At 47.7% G+C, this 24131-nt stretch overlaps 1 protein-coding gene across 4 annotated transcripts in view; it reads left to right on the forward strand.

Annotated features, from left to right (window-relative positions):
• The first annotated feature begins 342 nt into the window (after window positions 1–342).
• MGAT4A (alpha-1,3-mannosyl-glycoprotein 4-beta-N-acetylglucosaminyltransferase A) overlaps window positions 343–24131 on the forward strand; it is a 101183-nt gene continuing 77394 nt past the window's right edge. For 2 of the 4 annotated variants that reach the window (XM_084754618.1, XM_084754621.1), the window contains exons 1-2: window positions 343–436; window positions 5381–5783. In XM_084754618.1, the coding sequence (XP_084610744.1) occupies window positions 5690–5783 (94 nt within the window). In that variant the 5' untranslated portion in view covers window positions 343–436; window positions 5381–5689. Of the gene's footprint in view, window positions 437–5370; window positions 5784–24131 lie in introns of all 4 variants that reach the window. The other 2 variants (XM_084754619.1, XM_084754620.1) reach the window with 2 other exon arrangements.

Genomic DNA, 24131 nt, shown 5'->3' on the forward strand with positions numbered 1-24131 from the left:
CTGTCACCGCGCCTGGACCGCTAGGAGATGGGGCGCAGAGCTAGGAGGAAGGGCCATGGTAGCCAGGTTGTGCGCCAAGGGCTCACTGGGGCCTTTGTTGGCTGCCAGGGATGCATGCGCTCAGGCCAGAGGGTGCAATGCCAGATGTGAAGAGCTAGGAACCAGCCCCAGCCGCGACACCGATGCAGGGGAAAAGGGCTGGGGAGAAATATATAGGCTGCTCCACTGCGCCGCTAAGTGACAGGCTGGCGGGCCACTGGCAGCGGAGGCGGGGCGTTTGGTGCGGTGGCGGCCAATGGCTGGCGGGGACTGGGGCGGAGACTGGCAGGGGCAGGCCCTGGTGAGGGCGGGGCGCGCGGCCGGCGGCGGCGGAGGCGGCTCCAGGAGCGTCGCCGGCGGCCGCGGCAGAAGCGCCCTGGCCCGCGGCAGGTGAGGAGTGCGGGGCGCCGGGCGGGGGGAGGGGGCGGCCAGGCTGGATACGGCAGGGTACGCTGAGAACCCACCTGCTGGCAGCGGAGCCGGTGCGTCCTGAGGCTGGCGTCTGGTTGCGCGCGCGGGGCCTCGGAGCGGGGCGCGGGCCGGCGCCCTCCGCGCATCGCCGCCGCCGCAGCCCCTCCGTGCCGCGCTTCCTCCGGGTGGCCGGTTTGGAGAGGTCCCGGAGCACCGGGACTTCGGGGGGGGGGGCGGGGGCGAAGTGCAGTGGAGTGTGCGCGTGCAGCGGGGACAAGAGTTGCGGGCAGGACCCCGGGGCTGGAGGGCTGGTGGTGACGCCGCCGCGGGGCAGGTAGGGCGGGGGCTGCTTGCTGGCGCGGGGGGGGGGGGGACTAAGATGTGCCCGAGGTACCAGGGAAGCTAGCTTAGCCTCCTTCCAGGCCTGGGTTTCCTCCACCACAAGGAAGCCCCCGACTCCACGTGGGGTCTCCGACCCCTCCAGGTGTGCCAGGTGATATCTGAAAGGCAAGGCGTTAAGTGGTGGCCGTGGTACGCTTCCCGCGCCCGCTTTTATTTCTCGGAGTGTATTCATAGCTTACATTCTGAATTAGGAAATAGCAGTAGATGTTGTGTTATCTTATTTGTGCCTGCTGTCTATTTTGCTGCTGTGCTTTTGCTGCCGAACAAATTATTTGATAAAAGATAAAGAATGATACCGTTGTTCTCTTGAATGTAAAAAGCTAAATTTAGAACCAAGTAACACGCGCTCTGTGGTTCAGGCTCCTTTCTCTTCCTAATGCTTAAAGAATAGTTTTACTAACAGGTTATGGTGACATAGCTTCCTTTAGCCCCTATGTGTAAATCGTAAGATATACTAGACAATGAAATTATGTAAGCTGTATAAAAGAAATACTTAATGCTTTGGAAGTGGAAAAGGCATAAGTTTTTCATAATTGCGGCTTATAAAGTTGTGCAGGCTTACGTCATGGTGTTCATTGATCCGGTTCACGAAGCGTGCCTCTTACTCTTTCAGGCACCTCTGTGTTGCCTGCGGGATGCTGATTAAGAATATGCCAAATGTTAAGCAAAGTGTTCTCAGCCATGGAACATATGGAATATCTCAGAGAACACTTTAAAAACTTTTTTTTTTTAAACACATAATGCGAGAAGGTGTAGATTCTTAAATCAATTAAATCTATTCTCATCCTGAGGTCTGGAGTTGAAAGACCCATTCATCTTCGGGCATGTGGAAGAATGGCTAGTAGTAATGGTAGTCGCTACCTTTTGTTTAAAGGTTCAGCTGTGTTTAAGTGATAGCCTGGGACAGCCTTAAGGTACTGGTGAGGGTCACGTGTGTGGCCGCTGATACACACGTGAGGGTCACCTGTGTCTGGGACAGCCGTAAGGTATGGGCGCTACTTAAGTGTTCACCTATATGGCTGCTGATACACAAACGTAGGTCACCTGTGTCTAACGAGACAGCTCTGCAGCTGCTGCCTGGGCTGGGGGCTGGTTTAAGGGCTTGTGCCTATGGCTTCCCTCTGGAGATTTCATTCACTTCCTGCTTCACGATGATGCTTGGTTGGAGACCCTGATTTAAAATATATAGCTGCAATTCCTGTGGGGCAGAACACCCCTTTTTCTTCTGGGATGTCAGAAGATTTCCTAGTGGAATTCATTCTAAGTATCTTCCTCTCTAAACCAGAGTTTTCTAACTTCTTAGGTCTAGCATTTAATATTCTATTATGCTTTTAGGTGTTATGGATGGTTAACCTATAGTATTTATACATTTATATAGGCTTTGCTTGTATTTAACAAAAACTTATTTATTTTTGAGACAGGGTTTCTCTGTAGCTCTGGTTATACTGGAACTCACTCTGTAGACCAGAATCATTTTTAAATGATTCTACGTGTCTCTGCTCCTAATTTATGTCAGCTGGATACTTATTCTAATAGCCATTCCCCCCCCCAAAAATACCCCCAAAATCCTTCCTGAAGCAAAATATGACTGCATGATATGTGGTCAGAAAGTGAAAACATATTGTATAATGTCATGCCAGGCTTACAGTTCACTGAGACACTACCCCCATTTTTATAATCATTATTGAGTGTTTTATTGACTTAATACCTTAGATGCTTTGGGAATTTAAAATTATTGGATTTTTTTTCAATGAAGATTTTGATTATAAGCAGTCAATATGTGCATGGTTATGATCAAGTTATGTTAACCATGGGAACTGGATGAATTTGGTCTCAGCAGCTTGGAGAACCTCATTGGAACATCCTGTGCTCAGGTAGTCACTGGCGGCGATGCCGTGGAATGCAACACTTCCAGAATGTTGCATGGAAATTAGAGCTATTGGCCAGAGAAACTAACAGGAGTGCTTTGTTGAGGACTCAGAAGTGAGGGATTAGCCAAAGGCTACAGGAAGTGGAACATTTTGTTTAGAGTTGCACGTTTGGGCTGTGAAATTTTCTGTTCACTTAGTAATTTATACCATAACAGGCTTGTGCTTACTGTAGAATAGGACACATTTTTAAAATGTGTGTTTTCTGTTGAGCCAAGTTAATGCTCAGAAAGGCACTGTAGTCTCATTTGAGCTGAGGGACATCTGCTGCAGTGTCTCCATCCTGCTGTGGTGACAGTGGTCAATCTGTGGGGCAAAAAGTGGCGGGTAAGAACTTGAACTTAACCAGGCAATGGTGATACAGGCCTTTAATTCCAGCACTTAGGAGGAAGAGGCAGGTGGATCTCTCTGAGAGTGAGACCAGCCTGGCCTTGAGTTCCAGCACAGCCAAGGAGAGATACACAGTGAAACCCTGTCTTCAACGCCCCCCCCAAAACCCCCCCCCCAAAAAATCAAAATCAAAACCCAAAAAAACTTGTGCATAGAAGTTATTGAAAATGGGGATTTCTTGCTGGGTGTGGTGGTGGCACACACTTTTAATCCCAGCACTCAGGAGGCAGAGGCAGGCGGATCACTGTGAGATTGAGGCCAGCCTGGTCTGTCTACAAAGTGAGTCTAGGACAGCCAAGACTACATAGAGCAACCCTGTCTCGAAAAACAAAACAAAACGGGAAGAAAGAAAATGGGGGTTTCTCATCACGTTTATCTCCTTTGTGTGTACTACAGGGTTTGTAATGCTTGCCTGTAAGGATTTAATAAAAATTTAAGTCATGTAATGGGCTTCAGAATGAGGAGAAAAAGCCAGTAAATTACAGCAAGCAGCATCACCATCGCTCTTGTCATTGGTCCCTCCGCAGTCTTCCTTGGCTGGTAGAGATTGCCAGTGGTTCTCAGTGCGGAGAAATAGCTGAGGTGGTGGTTTGTGAATTGCCTGCAAATGACTGCTTTAATCAGGCATGCCCTTCCACTGAGAGATGTGTCTCCTGGGTTTGTTAGTTGTTTTTGGAGGTGCATTAACTCAACCCACTGGAGGATCATTACGAGATATGTTGCCACTCCTTAATGCCACTAGAACTCAATGCACATCTCAGATTGCCCGAGAAGCCCTTAGGGGGTGACACCAGCTTTGTGAGGAGTGAACAGTGCAGTGGTGGGCTGCAGTTGTTGGCTTATATTTCTTCTTAAAAAAAAAAAAAAGATTTACTTATTATGTATACAATGTTTTGCCTGCATGGACAACTGCATGCCAGAAGAGGGCGCCAGATCTCATTATAGATGGTTGTGAGCCACCATTGGTATCTGGGAATTGAACTCAGGACCTTTGGAAGACCTCTGAGCCATCTCGCCAGCCCATTTTTTTTTAAAGATTTATTTATTTTACATATAAGAGTGTTCTATCTGCATGTATACCTGCCCTCCAGAAGAGGGCACTAGATCTCATTATAGGTGGTTGTGAGTCACCATGTGGTTGCTGAGAATTGAACTCAGAACCTCTGGAAGAACAGACAGCGCTCTTAACTGCTGAGCCATCTTTTTTGATACAGTTGATGCTTACTGAAAACCTATCTTGTGCCAGGCATTCTGCTTATGTCTGCTTGCAACCTCATTTCTCTTTGGTTCTTCCGAATTTTAGTTAGATGAGTAGTCATGGTCCCACTTTCTTGAGTATGAGCGGGGTGATGGGAGGGGCCATTGCTGGGAGTGTCGGTGCTGCATTGCCGCCTCTTCTGAATGCATAAATATTTTCAGCTTTCTCTCTAAAACATAAATGAGGATAAGTAGTATTGATAACTGCAACCTTTTTTTTTGTAATTAATGATAACGTGGGGAGTGAAGACCCGGTGATTGCTTATTTCATTGACAGAACTTGCAGGTACAGATGAGAAGGGGCACACTATGGGGCATATAAATAATATCAGAGCTGAGCAGGATGCCAGCGCACGCCTGTAATCCCAGCCCTCCGGGAGGCAGAGGCAGCTGGAGCTCTGTGAGTTCGAGGCCAGCCTGGTTTAGAAAGGGAATCCAGGACAGCCAAGGCTACACAGAGAGACCCTGTCTCAAGAGCCAAAAGCCAACAACAACAACAACAACAAAAAGTCAGAGATTAATCTTGGATCCAAGTCTTTTGACTTTTCAAATTATTATAGTCACACATTGTCTTGTTTTTACTTATTTTTAGTCATTTATGCAGCCGAGTAATAACTAGAGGAATAAAGCTTGCAGCTAAGTTGTTAGAGATCCCTTTGGGAATCTGTGAGCCTCCAACTTCTCTCTTTAAATGAGTAACTATATATATATATCTTTTCCATAGACAGAACCAGCCGGGAGGGAATACAGTCTGGAGCTTTTTCCCTTGGAGGGACAAGACCCTTACAATTCTTCTAGGAGAAATGAATAGTTTTGATATAGAGATGATTCTGGATACAGTTTAGCCTTGACCAAAGTCTGCCTCTAATGGTGAATAATAAATGGAAAAGACCTACGCTTTGCATTATTTAGTGAGTTTTCCTTTCCCTTCTCTCCCTGACAGAGAGAAGAAGAAGAAGAAGAAGAAAGAAGAAGAAGAAGAAGAAGAAGAAGAAGAAGAAGAAGAAGAAGAAGAAGAAGAAGAAGAAGTAGAAGCCCTCAGCCCACGAAGCCCACGAGGGCAGTCTGGAATAGCATTCCCCGCTGTGTTGCTTGCTGCCTGACACCTTCTGCCCAACATTGGAAATGAACTGCGCTCACTGGTCGCTGTTTTTGGCCTAGAGCCAAGCATTCTGGATTCTGTTGACTGGTGGCTGGAGTCACACCGGCCTTGGTCTTGCTTGTCATCACCAACGTGCGAACCAGTGTGATGGTGAAATGAGATGAGGCTCCGAAATGGAACTGTAGCCACTGCGTTAGTGTTTTTCACCTCGTTCCTTACTCTGTCCTGGTACACAACATGGCAAAATGGGAAAGGTAAGGGGGAGGTCCTCTGACCGCGGTGGGTGACAGTGTGGCCCATGGGAAAGCCCGCCCGGTGCCTTTGTTCTTCTGGTGGTGGTGCACGTCTTTAATCCCAGCACTCTGGAGGCAGAGGCAGGCAGATCGCTGTGAGTTCAAGGCCAGCCTGGTCTAAAGAGTTTTCTTGGACAGAGGGTTCAGACTTCCGAGTCCAGCTGGTTTGTTTTCAGTGCCTTATAACTGCACTTTGGAAAGCCATGTTGGGTAAAAATACTTTTTTTTTTTTTGCCTTTTTAAAAATGAGTCATCACAGATATTTAATGAGCTTTGGTGTACTGGGTATTGTATAAGCCACTTACAGGGGCATGCGCAGGCTCTTCAAGACACGCGCACACTAGGTAAGATCCTGACTCGGTGCTAACGATCTAACCTGTCTGCCTCATTGCTTCTCTGGCAAAAGTATTTAAGAAGGCAACGAGGAGAAATTCTGATGGGAATAGTAAAAGTTTCATAGTCTGTAATTGTGCTTAGACTCTAGAACTTTTGTCTGTTGATTAGAATTATGTCAAAGGGTGATGATTTTTTTTTTGTGCCCTCCCCTTACCCCCCCCCCCCCCCCCCTTCTGGCACTGATTTAAGAAGTGCTGAGGCTAGGAAGGCCAGAACTGTTGGGATGGTGTTTTATTTGAAGCTTCTTTTGTTGACATTGTCTTCCTGGCTCCACGAAGACAGTTGAAAAGATCATTTTATGGCTGTTTTTCTGCTGTACATGTGTGTCGACAGTTACCATGTCTGTACTGTGTTAGAGATACTTACCTCTCTGGGTGTATGTGCTTATACACATTCCAATTGGAGCTGTGTGCCGTTTGCGTGTATACATTAAGTAGATGGACGTGAGAAACACATGTGGGTAAGTCTGAGACTCTTTTCCTGCTTCCTGGCCGGGCTCTGATTTAGGGTGCACTGGAGAACCGTAGGTGAAAACGTTGCTAAAGGCAGGTTCTTTGGGTAGACTTTTTAGGTGGCAGCTTAAATGTGTTTGGGAAATATAGTTGGCTTATTTTGCGTGTGTGCCACCCGTGGCATAATTTGGATGTCAAGAGCACAGCTTCCGGGAGTTGGCTGACTCCTGCACCATTTGGGTCCTGAGGGTTGAACCCAGGTCACTGGGCTTGAGGGCAAGCACCTGTGGGCACCAAGCTGCCTCTCTGGCTGGGTTTCAGGTTTTCATTGCCCCTAATGAGAGGACTTAATTAGGAAGGCGCTTGAGTCAAAGTGATGATTGTTCTTGGCGTAAATAAGACAAATGACTCACTCTTAAGAAAACTGACCATAGCAAAAGTACTTGGGTTTTTTCTTACCAGGGAATTTACCTATTTTGTTCTAGTGATAGAGATGCTCGCCACTCCCCCCCCCCCTGCTTTGTTTAGAATCATGCTGTTTTTGATCTTGTTTCTTAGGCAAAGGTACCGGCAGCATTACTAGTGTTTCTCTCAAAAGCTCCATCAATTATAATTTATGAATACGTGCCTATCTTTAGCAGGGAGAGGAACCGGGAGGGCTGAGGTGCCTTCACTGTGCAGTTCTGTGCACACGGTGCTGGTGTGCGCGGCCCTCTGCCCGGCTCTGCAGTTGTCCCCACGCTGTTTCTTTGCGTTATTCCTGGCCAGGCTCAGGGGTCAGCTCAGGTCTTCTGTGTGTGTGTGTAAAATCCCCTCTGTTGATTGCTGTCGTTTCTGTAACCACTGTAAGTGTTGAGGGTTTGGGTTCTTTCTAGAGAGTTCGGACACTGAGGCAGCCAGGGTTTCCGGGGCAGACCTCATTGCGCTGTTCCGTCTAGTGTTCCCAGGAACCATGTGCTCTGATTCTTCTTTTTAAAAATTCCTAAAATCTTTCACACTACTGGATTAATTGAAACATAATTTTTCCTTCACTCTCAGTATGTCCTTACATATACCTGTACATGCATGCATGTATGTATGCGTGTATGTATGTATATGTGTGTGTGTGTACATATATACACACACACATACATACACACACACTTTTATGTATGGTCCCTTACGTATACTCATATGTATGGTCCCTTACGTATGTATACCCGTATGTATGGTCCCTTATATATATATACTCGTATGTATGGCCCCTTACTTAAACCTGTCCTGTGCCTAGCACTGTATTACAAACCATGAAAATGAAGAGAGCGAAGACTCGTCATGCCTTTGAGCAGGGACTGGCGAGAAAGTTGAATGTCATCGAATGTGATATGGTCACTAGAGGAGAGAGAGAGAGGCAACAACAGCGCTTGTCCTGTCCCTTGTGTGTTAGTCACTTAGTCCTCATTACCTCTTTTCTGTAGCTAGAGAAATCAGAGTGCTAGAGACACTCGGCAAGGCCATGGGTTCACTCTGTAGCAGAGTTGCAGTTGGAGCTTATGCTTGCCACTGTAGGTCTGCTGCCCAGAACTCTGTGTGTGTGTGTGTGTGTGTGTGTAGTGAGGGACAAAGGCTCATGGTTATGCTGGACGGGAATAGAGCATGCATGCTTTGTAATTGGGAGCTGCTTGTTTTGACAGGCGCATGGGGTTGCGAGGCTGGCTCCACGCTGGAACTGGAAAACAGGTCCCACAGCTCCTTAGAGGGGCTAGTTTGGTGTGGTCTGCATTCACTGCTTGGAAGGATCAGAGCTAGCCCATGAGCTTGGCTTAGGTTCAAGAAGCTGGGTTCAGGACAGGGAGCCAGGCCAGCAGGCATACTGTATTCCCACATACAAATGAGAAGGCATTCCAGGTACGCGGATTGGGAAGGCTGGGAAAGCCGTAGGCGGGGATTGGGAGAATGGGACCAGAACAATCAGCTGTGTCATGTGCTGGTGTGAGCAGGACACCACTGAACTTACTCCATGGTCAGACACAGTACAGAAACAGGAAAACCAAGGCAGCATCACGGATCCCTGCACAGGCTGACCCTGTGTCCATGTGCCTGACTCAGGGCCACATGCTTGTCATGCCTCCGAGACAGGGTGTGAGCGCAGATGGTTGATTCAGCAAGAATGTGTATGGAAAAAAGATTTAAAAGCCATATTGAGTTATAATTTACATTCTAAACAGTCCAACCATTGAAAGTGCTTACAAAATTGGGGGCGGGGTGTGTACACGCAGACAGGGTTACCCCGCTGAGGGGGGGGGATGCAGCTGAATATGCGTGAGGTCGTGGGTTTGAGTCCTGTAACTTAGCTATCACAGCTCCTGATTGCCTGCCCTAGGCTGTCACTAATAATCCACTTCCTGTCTACAGATTTCCCTGACTAGGGTGGCTACATATATGGAATTGTGGAATGTGTGGTCTTTGGTGTCTGTTTTCTTTTAGTTTACGTTAAGGTCCAGCTGCGACCTGGTGTAGATCAGCCCTTTGTTTCTCTTTTCAGCTGAATGGAGTGTGAATGGAGTGTGTGTGTGTGTGTGTGTGTGTGTGTGTGTGTGTGTGTGTGTGTGTGTGTCTGAGCACTGGTGTGTACAGGCATGTGTGTAGGGCAGAGGTTGACATCTCCATCTTCTACTATTCATCTTTTTTTTTTTTTTTTTTTTTTTTTGGTTTTTCGAGACAGGGTCTCCCTGTGTAGCCTTGACTGTCCTGGACTCACTTTGTAGACCAGGCTGGCCTCGAACTCACAGCGATCCACCTGCCTTTGCCTCCCGAGTGCTTGGATTAAAGACGTGCACCACCATGCCCAGCTTACTATTGATCTTTTAAAACATTTATTTTCATTTATGTGTTCACGTGTGTCGAGGCCGGAAGAGGACATTGAAAGCTGGAGTCACAGGTGGCTGTGCGCTACCCCACATGGGTGCTAGGAATTTAAGTCTGGCTCTCCGGAAGTGCAGTAATGCTCTTAACTACTGAGCCAGACCCTTATACCTTAGATTTGGATCAGTGTCCTTCACTGAACCTGGAGCTCACTGTTTTGGCTTGGCTGGTGGGCCAGCAAGTCCCAGAGTCCTCCTGGTCTGCTCCAGTGCTGGTGCAGGCACGGTTGCTCTACCTGGCTTTTATGTAGGTGCTGGGGATCCCTCTCAGGTAACCAGGCTCCTTACCCACTGAGCCATCTTTCCAGTCCCCAGTGATGTTTCTTAGTATGAAATGTTCCAAATCTGTGTTCTCCCCTAGGTGGATCTTGGTGACAACGCTTTAAGCACTCACGAACGTGAACCTGTTCTGTGTTTTCGTTCTTCTGGGGATCAGTTGAAAAGCACAATTTCTAAGTCATGTGCTAACTCCATTTAGTCATTTGAGGAACATCAGGCTGCCAAAGTGGCCGAACCATTATGCATTCTTATTCCATTGTTTTATTTTTATCTGGCTGTGTCTGAAGCTGCAGCGTGTCTCCAGGCAGCACGTGCTCTCACTCAATCTGATGGTCACCTTTTAATTGCTTTGTGGGTTCACATCTAATGTTATTTTTGATGTAGTTAGATTTATTCTATATTTCATTTTTTCATATCTTTTCCCTCAAGTTTCTCAAATTGGTTTCTCACTAATCAAATGCTAAGGTAGCATTTAAAATTAACTTATGATTTTCTAACTGTTTTTGGTTTCTTTAATTTTTTTTATTTTTAGCTTATCAAAGTCAGCTTTAGACTTAAATATCTTAATTCTAATCCAGTATAGACGTGTTACTCCTTGGCTGATGACATGGCTCAGTGAAAGGGCCTTGCCACACAAGCCTGGTGACCAGGGTTCTATCCCTGGGACCTGACTAAAGGTGGGAGGAGCAACCCCGGTCCACAGAGTAGTTCTCTGCCGTCCACGCGTGTGCTCTTCCCCTATCATGTACTCCCGCGCACACAACTAAAATAAAAAAGAATTGCCACCTCCCGATCCCCCCGTTTACTTTTACCCTTTTTGCCTGGTAGTGTTGTTAGGCATATTTGCATCTATTAATGTTACAAGCCCAACAATGCGCTGTAATTATGATCTCACATCTGCCATTATATATTGTGGCAATTACGTTTCTACCATCTGTCTTTACTTCCTTGGCCTGCAGAAGTTTTATTACCATTTGCCTCCCTTGTGCTGTTATTGGCAATTATTCATGTATTTCCCAGCGTTACAGACCCAGCAATACATTATGTCTATTTTTATATACTTTTTATATACTTAAAATCGGTTAATAAAAAGGAGGAAACCCAGATACATTTATAGTGTCTGTTCTAGCTGCGTGATTACTAGTGCACATGTGTTGTCTGAACAATCTTTTGAGGTCACATTTGTCAAACTGGGGCACGCCCTTTGCAGTTTCTTGTGAGGTGGGTTGGCTAGGAATGGATTCTGTTTTTGTTTTTTAGAGTATTGTTATTTGACTTTTCATTTAAACAAGATTTTTTTAAAAAAAAAATGTATGTGTGTATGTTTGTGTGTGGGTGTATGTCCTCAAGTGTGGGTGCCCACAGAGGCTACAAGAGGGCATCAGATCCCCTGGAACTGGAGTCACAGGTGGTTTTAAGCAGGTGCTGGGAACTGAACTCAATCCTTTGTAGGAGTGGTATACATGCTTTTTTATTTTTTATTTTATCTCGGTGAGAGCACAAACGCTCTTAACCACCGAGGCATCTCTCCAGCCCCAACTTTCACTTGGACCGATGAACTCGGGAGTCTCGTGGTGCGTTTTTGTTTTGCTTTCAACGCCGTCTGACTCGGTGTTATTCCTGCTGGGTAGCTGGCTATCGCTCTTTTTCAGTAAATTTAGCAAGTATTCAGCCTTGACTTGTGTGCGTATTTTTCTTCCTTTTTTGCCCCCTCTATTCCTCATGTTCCCGTTATATGTAGCACAGTGAGACATCTGGGCTTCCTTTTTCTGAGGCATTGCTGTTCAGCTTACAGCACCTCCGTGGATAATTAAGGTTTGCTAATCCCTTATGCTGGCTCATGTCTCCAGTTGTACTGGGCTTCCCTGTGGACGCTGTGTATGTCGTAAAGGTGCACACGTGTGAAATTTTCCCTTTTTATGTTACATATAAGATGCGCTAGCTTTGTGTCAACGTCTGAGAAAGTGAGAAGTTACAGTTCATGGCTTCTGAGGTTCACATTCACGGTCCTTTTGCCCTGTTGCTTTTGGGCCTGTGGTGGCGGAACTGTCTGTCTGTCCTCATGGTGGGGAATGTAACAGGAAGGTGGCCTGGTCACCTCATTGCAGACAGGAAGCCTAGACAGACAGGAACTTGGTGTTGCAAGCCCATAATCATGGCCTTGCAGAAGCTGAAACAGGAGGATGCCTGTGGGTTCAAGGCCAGACTGGATGGCACAGCAGGACTCTATCTCAAAACAAAAACAAAAACAAAAACAAAAACAAGCAAGCAAACAAAACCCCCAAACTGTCCCCTCCACACAGAGAACCGGGAAGAGCTGGGGTCCCAGTGTCCCACACTGACTGAGCTTCCTCTAGGCCCCCAGTTCCCAGTGGTGCCACAGGCTGGGGACAAGGTTTTACTGTGGAAACCTTTAGGGAACATTTAAGATCCAAACTGTAGCCTAGGGAGATTTTATGACAGAGGACAGGAAGTCCCACAAGATACCCACAAGTCAGAGCATCAGGGCCACCGGTAGCATGATTTAATTGGAGTCCAGTGTCCAAGGATGAAGTGAGTTGAAGGTAAAATACGAATAAACCCCCATCCCTGTCCGGGCTGAAGTCCGAAGGCGGCGTGTTCTTGCTGAGGGAGAAGCAGGCTTGCCTTTTCTCGCCCTTTTTCACTTCCCCTCCCCAAGAGGTCAGTGTACTGGACAGTATCCAACCACACTGGTCAGGGTGCTCTCCTCAGTCTGTCAGCTCGCTTGCTAATCTCTTCCAGAAACAGATGGACACACCTGAAGGAGTGTTTTCTCAGCCTCTGGGCATCCCTGAACCCGGCCAAGTTGGTGGATAAAATGGCCCAATGTGAGGCTCTCTAGTGTGATTTCTTTTTAACTTCTCTCATACTTTCAGCTCTAGTTCTGCTCTTAAATTTCTCTCTCCTGATGGGGATTTGACATTTACCACAATGTTACCATATTTCTTTTTGTTGTGGTTGTAATTTTAAGGTAAGTTCTCACTAGGGAGCCCTGGCTGACCTGGAACTCACTGTGTGGACTACAGGAGCCTTGAACTCAAGATCTGGTTGCCCTTGCCTCCTGAGTGTTGGGATTAAAGGCGTGGGCAGTGCCCTCCCACCCTGCCCTTCCTATCTTTTTTTCTGTTTATTATTTTACGTGTGTGCGGTTTGGGCTGTATGTATAGTCTGTGCACCACCTGCACATGTGAAGCCCTACGGGAGGGAAGAGGGGAGCACCGTGCTTTCAGTTAGCTGTGCTCCCCAGCTGTGGGTGCTCCGGAAGCAAATCCTTGTCCCTAATCTCGAGTGTTGCTCCTCTGGGAGGCCCTGCTCTGCCTATGGCATCCTGGTTACACAGTTGCTCCAGGGCCCCCTTGCGTTCTGCTGGCTGATTGCTTAGCTGTTTACAGCAATGCCCTGGAGCGTACATCCAGCTCCCACTAATCAAACTGTGCTTCCTCTGATAAAAGTCGTTTCTGAGGCCGGTGCTGGCTATTTGACCTTGAGACATCCCCTAGCTGCCTCTTGCTTCAGTTGCCTTCTGCAAATCCCAAGTCTAGGCCCAGGAGAAAGCCTGTAGCCACGTAGAGACAGATGCCAAGAGATACGTTGTGAACACCAGGACACCAGAAGGTTTTATTGAAAGCTACCTTTCTCATTTGTAAACAAAAGTAGCCAGTTGCATTTTCCTGTTTTAAGATTTAATGTGTGTGTGTGTGTGTGTGTGTGTGTGTGTGTGTGTGTGTGTGTGTACATATATGCCTTGTGAGTACTATGTCTGTGGAGGCCGGAAGGAAATGTCAGATCCCCAGAGCTGGATTTACAGGTGGAAGTGAATGGCTCAGTGTTGGTCCTGGCAATCAAACTCGGACCCTCTTTAGATGTGGCAAGTGTTCTTAACCTCAGCCATTACTCCAGCCCCTCAAAGGTGTGTGTGTGTGTGTATTTATGTGAATGTTTATGTTTGTACAGGTGTATGTGTGTGCAGGTCAGGAGACAACCTCAGGCATTGTTCCTTGGAAACTAGTCCCTTTCTTTCTTTCTTCCTTCCTTTCTTTCACAGTCCCTTATTGGCTTGGAGCTTGCCTACTAGGCTAGGGACCCCAGGGATTCTCCCATCTCTGCCTCCCTAGTGCAGTTTGTGAAGATTAAGTTCGGGATCTTGCGTCCCCAAGACGAGTCCTTCACTGACAGGCCTATCTCCCCTCCCCCATAGATTTCTTTTTCTTTAAAGAGAAAGGGAAGCTGAGCAGGGTCTAAGGAAAAACTAAAGGTAAGCCTGAGATTGCTGGTACACCCTTGTGACTGTGTTTAGGTGTGTCGCACGGCTTCGGTGTGCTGGGCGCTGTTGGATCTGGACTAGTTGGTGAGCAGGTCAAAAGTCCTACTCCGATTACAAGAGGAGGGAGTGAGTGAGGGAGTAGAGATGCAGTAGAGAAGTAAATAAGTTAAACAGTAAGCACTTGCTTGCTTGTAAGCATTTTTAGCACAGAATGACTTAATTTTTGCAGTCAGTGCCTAAAGCCTAGCCCGCAGAGCATCACTCACCATTATCAACACCTCACAGGGCACATCTGTCACATTTCATGTATTACTGTGTGTGTACGTGCACACATGGAGGTCAGAGAACACCTCGCTGGAGTTGGTGCTCTCCTTCCAGCATGTGGGCTGTGGGAATTGAACTTGGGTCCATCGGCTTGTCAGCACGTGACCATCAAGTTGTCCTAGAGCACTTAGCACTAAGTAAGCACTAAGTTGGGCCTAATTTCTTTCTTTCTTCCTTCCTTCCTTCCTTTCTTTCTTCCTTCCTTTCTTTCTTTCTTTCTTTCTTTCTTTCTTTCTTTCTGTTTTAAAAAAGATTTATTTATTTGTGTACTTGTGTATATAAACACTATGTTTACATGTATGACTGCATGACAGAAGAGAGCATTAGACAGAAGAGGGCACCAGATCTCATTATAGATGGTTGTGAGCCACCATGTGGTTGCTGGGAACTGAACTCAGGACCTCTGGACGAACAGCCAGTGCTCTTAACCCCTGAGCCATCTCTCCAGTCCCTGGTCCTAGTTTTCTTAACCAGAAAAATTAGCTCTGTTGCTGGACACCTTGGCATCGACTTAGTAGTTACTTTAAAGGCTGTACCCTTGCCTGAGGGCTTTTCCTGGTTAGGCAGAGGATATGAACTTTGGCTAGACCCTCACAAGTACGGCTAGGTGCGCTGTGTCAGCACAAGGCGAGTGCCGTGGCTTTCTCTGCCTTAGGTAACAAGCCTTTGGACCGCTTGCCTGGAATTGCCAGTTTGCTCACAGCATTTCTCAGAAGGAACCAGGTCTTGGGTTTCATTTCTTAATGCACTGTGTGTGTTTAGCCCACCTGCCCTTCCCATGTCTGTAACTTGCTGTCTGTCTGTCTGTCGTCTCTGACACTGAGAGATGAGAGCGCAAACGGGGAAAACAGAAGGAAAGCCCAGGCAGGACTGACGGATGAGTATTGGAAGGTGGCCGGCCACTGGCTCACAAATACGTGGCTGGACGTCTGTGAGCGCTTGTAGGCAAAATGAGCTCCTTCCCATGAGGAGTCTGGAAGGGCTTCTTACTAGATGTGGCGTCTTGAGGTGTTCTGAGGTGAGATAAAATAAGAGGAAAGGCGCTTCACTTCTGTAGAGAGAGACGCTGGATTGAACCAATGTGAGTCCACAAGGCGGCAGACGGACAGTGCGGCAGAGGACTGTCTGTCTACGCATGGAGTAGAGGAGAGCAGGAAGTGACCTGGGTAGACAGGAGATCATGGGGGACCAGAAACTTCTATGAGCTCTGAGAGCAGGTGTGATGGCAGTGTAGCAGGAGGTGACCCTTGGGGGAGTTTGTGATGGAAAGTGTCATTATCTTATCTGGCCTATACTGTACTTCCTGTAAAATGTTCTGACTTGTCAGTAGCCTGGTGGGTTGTGTGTGTGTGTGTGTGTGTGTGTGTGTGTGTGTGTGTGTGTGTGTGTGTCACACACATACAGAGGGGACTGATGCTAATTGGACTTTTCCATCAATCTATGTGTCTTTTTTATATGTGAAGATACAACTCATTGTTTTGAACTCACAGCACTGCAGTCAGAAAAAGCAAGCACAAATACGGCAACACCTGCCGTCCTGCTTATGTTTAAACTTAGTCAAAGCTCTCAGTGTGACAGGCCTCCTTTTTTCTTTCTTTCTTTCTTTCTTTCTTTCTTTCTTTCTTTCTTTCTTTCTTTCTTTCTTTCTTTCACTATGCTTATTTGTTAAATAATGTGCATGCTTGTGTGTCCGCGTGGGCTTGTGCGTATGTGTGCAGGGGCCCTAAGAAGCCAGAAGAGGGTGTGGCACTAGACTTGGAAGTGGTTGTGAGTTGCAGTTGTGTGCTGGAAGCCACTGTTGGGTCCTTTGTGAGAGTAGTACATGAGCTTTTAAGCACTGAGCTGCTGTCTCCCAGGCCCTTCTCAGGCTGTCTGGAACCCGCCACCGTGTAAGCCCACGCTGGCCTCGGGTTTGTGTGGATTTTTCTGTCTCAGCCTCCTGGGGCTAGAATCACAGGTCCAGGCCACCGCACACAGCTCCTTTTCTTTGTTGTTTCTTAACTTTCCTCAGGTTTGACTAGGATTATTATTTTTTATACATTTTGGGGGCTAATAGGCAGGAAGCAAAAAGTGAATGCCTCTGAGGCTACCATGCCCCACAGGGTTGGGGGTCACTGAGGGAGAGATTTGAAGACAGAGACCTATTTACTACCCCCTTCTCAAATAAGTCCCATCCAGGTTTTCAGGTTAGGTCCTACTGTAGTTTGTCTCTTAAATGTCCCTAAAGACCTGCGTGCTGAAGGCTTCACACCATTAGGGGTAGTGGGCACATTACAACTCTGACCAGTTTCTCTTTCTCACACTTCCAATTTCTGCCCAGGAGGAAAGAGAGACATTTTCCCGACATGCTACTTTGTGTGCCCCAGGCCCACAGCAACCGGCCAGATAATCATGGGCCCGAAACCTCAAGAACTGAGCCAAAACAAGCTTTTCCTTTTTATACATTAATTATCTCAGGTACTTATTAACACAAAGCTGACGCTGCCAGTTTTCTTCTTTGTCGTCGTCTTTTTTCTTCTCCTCCTGGTTAGACGTCGTAGATGTCTGAGTCCTTTGGTTCCCACTGCACACAGAAGTTTCAGCTCTTTCCACGGCAGTTTTCAATCCCCTTGGAAATCGATTTCTTTTTCTTCTCTGGCCTAATAGATACTGCAAACTTAGCAGTCTTTTTTTTGGGGGGGGTGGGAGGAAGGGTGTGTGCTTCTCATTAGAAAGCTACCTAGAATTTTCTTGAGATGAGGGGATCTTCATCATCCTAGGCCAGGTATTGGTAGATTCTCTTTTCTTTTCAGACAAGATCTTGTATAGCCCAGGTTAGCCCAAGACTTGAGCAACCAAGGGATGACCTTTGAACTTATGATCCTTCTGTGTCCACAGCCTGCGGCTCGGCTCACGGGTGTGTCCCGCCACACCTGACTGATGTGGTGTTGGGAATGAAGCCAGGCCTCTGGGCAAGCACAGCACCAACTGTGCCGCATTCACGGTACCCAAGGGCATTCTTTCTCATACACACCAAGCTCGTTTGTATGACCTCTGCCCTGCTCTTTGTTTCCTTGTTCAGAACTCTGTGGGCTTATACAAAATTTCCTGTTCCCTCCCACTTTTGATATCCACAGATAGACACAGGCTCCGCATCTGTATGTGCAGGCTTATTTGCTATTTGATCATTAGAGGGAAGAAGTACTCAGGTGTCTCAATAATCCTTTTATTCAAGCGAACAAAGCAGCTTGGCCACTGAGGGTCCTCCTGAGCTGTTTTCTGTGTGTTTAAAATATTTTCCTTGGAAGTTTCTCAGCCTACTCTTGTTTCTGAGCCTCTAGGTTGCCCTACTACTATTTTCCTTCCAGAAGGTGTGGACTCAGATGGACTTGAAAAGTCCTAGCTCTTCAGTAGGGATTATCTGCCAGGTCAAAGTTCGGGTGCCAATGTGACTTAGCAGTGGGCAGTGGTGGTGTTCTCCCAAGGAGTCCTTGGCGGCTTCTGTTTAGCCAGCCACCTTTAACATGAGGCCCTCTCCTGAAGGAGGCTGGCTCTGCATCAGGGAGCCCTAGCTCCAGGAAAAGCTGCTAGGCTGACTCAGGTTTTATGGAATGTGTGACTTAAAGAACTTGAAACACTGGCTAGGCATGGTGGCGTACGCCTTTAATCTCAGCACTCGAGAGGCAGGCGGATCGGATCGCTGTGAGCTCGAAGCCAGCCTGGTCTACCAGGTGAGTTCAGGACAGCCAAGGCCAACACAGAGAAACCTTGTCTTGAAAAAAACCAACAACCAAACAAACAAAAAACTCGAAAAACTAGGTGGAACACAAGACTTTGCCAGCTTGTCCACCATAGGTAGCAAGCTGCAAGTGGCCAGCTGACTCTGGCTGACACTTTGTAATAGCAAGCTTTTTTGCAGAGAAGTTTCTGTTGCCTTCTTGGTTACTGTTTCAGAGGAACTCTGCCCAGCTCCCACCTCTAAGAAAATTTGTGTATACAGAGCGGAGTTGAGTATTTCAGGAGTTTGCAGCTAGTGTCTAGGCTTCACTTCCCTGTTGTCATGTCTTCGGTTGGAGGGAGTTGAGGTGGAGAACTTGACCTTCAGATTTATGGTAGGAGAGCTCATTTTTGTTGATTTCTCATAATTTGAATTTTTATCCCAGGGTTTCCCTCTTTAGGCCTATAGCTAGGTCTCAAATAGTCTCTTCTCTTCTCTTCTCTTCTCTTCTCTTCTCTCTCTATGTATGCATGTATGTATGTATGTATGTATGTATGTATGTGTTTCTGTGGGTAGATGCACATACATATGTGCATCCTTGTCGAGATAGAGGTCACTGTCAGTTGTCTTCATCATTTGTTCTTCGCCTTATTTCTTATTTAATTTTAATTGTGTGTATACGTGTGTGCCTGTGTGTGGGTATGCACACATGAGTGTAGTACCCATAGAGGCCAGAAGAGGGCATTGGATCCCCGAGAGTTAGAGTTACAGGTAGTTGTGAACCACCTGACTTGGTTCCAGTAACTGAACTAGGGTCCTCTGGAAGAACACTATGTGCTTTTAGCTACTGAGCCATCCTTAGCCTTCCACCATATTACTCCAGACAGGGTCTCCCACAAAACCTCCAGCTTATCAATTGAGCTAGACTGGCCAGTGAGCTCCAGGGATCTGTCTGTCAAGTTTAGAAAACCCTGCTAACCTTCTAAGTTCCTCTTATCACAAGCCCACTAAGGAGCCTGTTGTCAGCTGTACGAGCTGAAGTACCTTCGGTGTGCAGTTCCTGGGGGAGATGCCATGGTTTGGCTTACAAAGCTGGCTGGCTGCAGAGTCGGGGAGGTAAAGCAGTCATAGCCTGGTGCAGAATGTGGCTGTGTGGTGGGAGCTTACAGCTTCGGCCAGTTTATCAGAGGGGTGCGTGCTGAGAGTCAGAGTGTCATGAAGTGTGTGGTACCTTGAACCTCTCAGGTATCTGTTCATACTGAGCCGTAGAGAAGGTCAGAGAGCAAACCTGGGCTCTCTGTGTGTCTGCGTGTGGTAGTAACACTTAAGACCGAGACTCATCAGACCCTGTGTTACTCTCTTTATCTGGCTACTCTGATGGGTATTCTCTGCTGATGGAATGAGCCAGTTCAAGTGAATTGTAGAAAGGCAAAGTATAGAGGCAGGCTTTTATTGGGGGCAGCTCTCAGGTGGGTTCACTGGTTCCAAGGAATAGGCCAGGGATGCTGTCATGCAGACAGGGAGACAGAGAAGAGTGGGAGGAAGAAAGAGTGGGGGGGGGGGAAGAGGAGGAGGAGGAGAGAAGAGAGGGAACCAGAATGTCTGGATTATATAGTGAAGAGCCTCTGGGGGAGAGAAAGCCCAGGCCCTGGACTCGAGGGTTCAGGTGGGAACTGAGGCATGCTGGGAGAACCTGCAGGCCAGGTCCACTGTGGTGTGTAAGATCCGCACCTCATTTGCTTGTCCTGGGTCTGAATCCCAACATACTCAACGTCCATACTATATTTGGCATTTTTAAAGTTTAGACGCCTAGCTGTGTCTGGTATATAGGTGTGTACAGTATACTACAGTGTATGGTATTGTTTGTTAGTGGGTTTTCATTAAGTCCCTGCTGTAGTTCACATTAGGATCTGACGATAGGGGACTTCCAGTGGCTCTTATGTCCTCTTACGGTGAGTCATCATATATAATTTATTATCCAGGGCACTTGAGTGTGAATGGAGTGTTATTAGCCACCTCCCCAGGGGCGGGGCGTGTGTGTGTACGCACCACTTGTAAGTTGAAACTGCTCAGTGATGATTAGTGCAGTGCCCCAGGAGATGACCTCTAGGTTTTCCTGTGTTGGGGGAGGGGAATATCTTGATGTGTCAGCTGAGGTAGGAGCCTTGGCTGGGCTGCTAGATCGAGTCCCATCAGTGGAGAGAGCGAGCCGGGCAGGCCTTTGCTTGCTACATGGCGGATGGCTGTGATGTTCTGCGGGCTTCAGGCTCCTGCCGTTGTGATTTCCCCTTGAGCCCAGAATAAGTAAGCTCTTTCTCCCTTAAATTGCTTTTGTTAGAGTGGTTTTTTGTTTGTTTGTTTGTTTTTCCTTTGTGATTACAGCAACAGGAAAAGAGTTAAACTAAGACTGAAGATCGTTCTGAGGCGTGGTGCCATGGCCGCACTCAATCACTTGTCCAGGTTCTCAGGCCTATGGACGTAGTTTGAGGAAGAAGTAATGGGGATGAGTCTAAAGCTTGGGGCTATAAAAGCCTTTGAATGCCATCAGCGGGATCTGTGGTGGGATTGTGGCTCCCTGACTGTGGAATCCTGGGAGACAAGTGCTGGGAGAAGTGGTGGCCACTGAAGCTTGGCTGCCCGGGTTTCAGAGGCGAGCAAGGACCTTACCAAAGTGGGGTGGGGCCATTCGTGTGTTCCTTTCATCAGGGATATGGTTGCATTCGGTCATATCCTGAGCGGTTGAGTTTGAAGATGGATGAATCAGTTCGTATGGACAAGGGAGGGCCACCACAAGCTAGTCTCTGTGATTGTTACGGAGATCGGTGTCACCACAGAGAAACCTCCTCACTGCACCCGGCCAGTAAGGTTCTGAGTGCAAAAGTCCTGCCAACACTGTGAAAATGCAAACCTGTTTGAATGGAAACACCTTAACTAAGAATGTGGCCAGGGCTGGGCATGGCTCCCCTGCTCCACGAAAGCATATCCCTGGGAGCGTCTCTCCTGTGGTCGGTGCGTGGAAGCTGATACAGCTGTGGTCAGAGAGGTCGGCCTGCGTCCAGAGCATCAGTCTTCTCAAGGGAAATGAACGTTGCTCCTTCAGCCCTGCTGGGACCCAGGGACAAGGCACTCTGGGTTTTCTTGTGTGAAAATAGGATTAACAGTCCAGTATCAGTGGGAACGCCTGAGACCCTCTGTCACCTAAGGGACGGTGCCTTTCTGCATGGGCACTGTACCTCTGCTGCTGTTCCCGCATCTGTGGTCTCCAGATGCAGCCTGCTAAACTAGTGAAGTGATTGGACAGTGACTGTAATTGAAACTACCGTGCTAATGGCTCAGGTCTTGGGAGGAATTTACTTGCAGGGCCTTAGTGGTGTGTTGGCACAGTGCTCCGTGATCTGTAAGCTGCTCTCCACATTCCTGTTCTCGCATAAGCTGGGTCAGCTGGCCCCACCCATCTAGCGCTAGGTGCTGGGGCACTAGGTCCTGGTGGTGGGGACAGATGACATCCTCGCTGTCACAGAGCCTGCTTGTGGAGATGCTCAGGGGCAAGGCCTCACATGGTAGCGGCCGAGCTGGTCTTTCAGATAGAAATGGGCTATGACAGTAAAGCAGGCTGATGTGGTGGGGGATGACCTGGGGGGAAGGGATATTTGGAAGCAGGGATAGTCAGAAAGCCTCCGAGGAGGAGGAGGAGGAGGAGGAGGAGGAGGAGGAGGAGGAGGCCGTCTTGGAAGGTTGATGGAGCGGGGTGGGAGGGGTCAAAGTGGCAGAATAGCAGGTGGGGCTAAGCTCACTGCATTGAGAGGGAAGCCAGGAGGCGGGAGGCAGAGAGGGATGTGCTGGGGCAGGGGGTGCTGTGAGATGGAGGCAGGTCCGCTGTGCTCCCAGCCCAGAGTCTCCCAGTCTCAGTGCCCAGCTCATCTCCATCCTCTCCATCCTCAGGATCCACGAATATCGACCCCATGTCGGCGGCCACCTTTGCTCTTGATGTAGTCAGGTCTAGAACATTCGTCCTCTAGCCCTGTCTGCCCCTGCCTTACCTGTTTGCCTGGTTCTGCCTTAAAGGCCTCAGTGTTCCCATGATGCCTTGCTGTCCCTGCTAGTATGACACCTGAGACAGGTCTGTGGACCCTGTGTAATTCTGTCACCTTTCTATTGAGATCGCGTAGGGTTGGCATGTTGGTACCTCTCTGCCCTCCCTCTTTCTCCCAGTGCTCTCAGTGGCCCTGACCCCCGTCATCATTACTTTCTTACTATTGTTTTTGTTTTTGTTTTTCCTGAGCACCACTGGTAAGCATAGTCCTTCTAGACAGGAGATTGGGTTGAGATCCTTCAGTGGAAGTTCATTGTTGTTGGCTGTTTATTGAATTTATTTATTTTTTTACCGCCCCATGCCTGCCTGCCGCGCCCCACCCCCACCCCATGAGTGTGTGTGTGTGTGTGTGTGTGTGTGTGTGTGTGTGTGTGTGTGTGTGTGTGTGTGTTGTGCATGCATGTGAAGGTCAGCAGACAACCTTAGGGGTGAGTCCTCACTTCAGCCCTGTTTGAGGCAGATATTTTGTTTGGTGTTTTATAAGCCAGGCTAGGAAGCCTGTGAGTTTCTGGGGATTTGCCTGTGTGAGCCTCACACCTCACTGCAGGTGTGCTTGCTTTGTTTCTGTATATGAACTCAGACCCTCATACTTGCATGGCAAGTGCTTTATCCACGGAGCAATCTCCCCAGCTCCGTGCTGTATCTCTCTGTGTGTATAATTTTAAGGTGTGTGTGTGTGTGTGTGTGTGTGTAGGTATGTGCATTTGAGTTCATCCAGGTGCCAACAGAGGCCAGAGGCATCAGATCCTCTGGAGCTGGAGCTACAGATGGTTGTGAGCTGCCAGCCCTGGGTGCTGTGAACTGGCATCCTCTGGGAAAGCAGCACTGAGCAGGATCTCCAGTATCAAGCTGTCTGGTGTTTTTGGACATGGGACCACTGTATAGCCCAAACGCTGTGAACTCCCAATCCTTGGGTATCAGTCTCCTGAGGTCCTGGGATTACAGGCATGCACTAGCATGCCAGATGTCCTCCGACTGCTTAGTGTGTTCACTGTCTTCTAGTGGCCATTGTCTGACCTCCCTGCCCTTAGAACCATTTGTTCTCGTACTGCGGAGGACCACACCAGGACCCTGTTCATGCTAAACAGCTGTGCTCTGCCACAGCCACACCCCTAGCTCCAGAAATGTGTAAAGCTTATTATTTCTTTTTCTTTTCTTTTTGGTGGCGGGGGTCGGGGTGGGGGTTTCGAGACAGGGTTTTTCTGTGTGTATCCCTCGCTGTCCTGGACTCACTTTGTAGACCAGGCTGACCTGGAACTCACAGGGATCTACCTGCCTCTGCCTCCTGAGTGCTGGGATTAAGGGCGTGCTCCACCACACCCAGCAAAATATGAAGTTTTTCATACATACTTTGTTAAGGTTGTATCTAGTTTTTTTTTTTCAGTTTGTTTGTTTTGTTTTTTGCTAATATAAACAGTATCATGGTGTGTGTGTGTGTGTGTGTGTGTGTGTGTGTGTGTGTGTATGCATATGTGTTTGTTATTGTTTTGTTTTCCAAGGAAGGCTTTCTTTGTGTAACAGACCTGACTGTCCTGGACTTGCTTTGTAGATCTGGCTGGCCTTGAACTCACAGAGATCTGCCTGCCTCTGCCTCCAGAGTGCTGGGATTATAGGTGTGTGTAACCACACCCAGCCTCAATACCGTCTTCTTAAAAGTCTGGCTGTTCATCACTGTAGTATAAGAGAGCGGATGCCCCAGTGGACCCTCCCCAAGTCTGTATAGTCATGTATATATTTAGCTATACCCAGCAGCTCTTTTTAACTGCCTGTTAGTCCCAGGAGAGGTTTTTTTTTTGCTATTTTATTCTTTGAGATTTTCTGCATAAATGCAGCACCTGCAAAGAAAAAAAATTCTTTTGTCTCCTTAACAATCTGTGTCG

Source organism: Acomys minous, assembly GCF_964271855.1.
Source record: "Acomys minous genome assembly, chromosome: 13".
Taxonomy (NCBI): Eukaryota; Metazoa; Chordata; class Mammalia; order Rodentia; family Muridae; genus Acomys; species Acomys minous.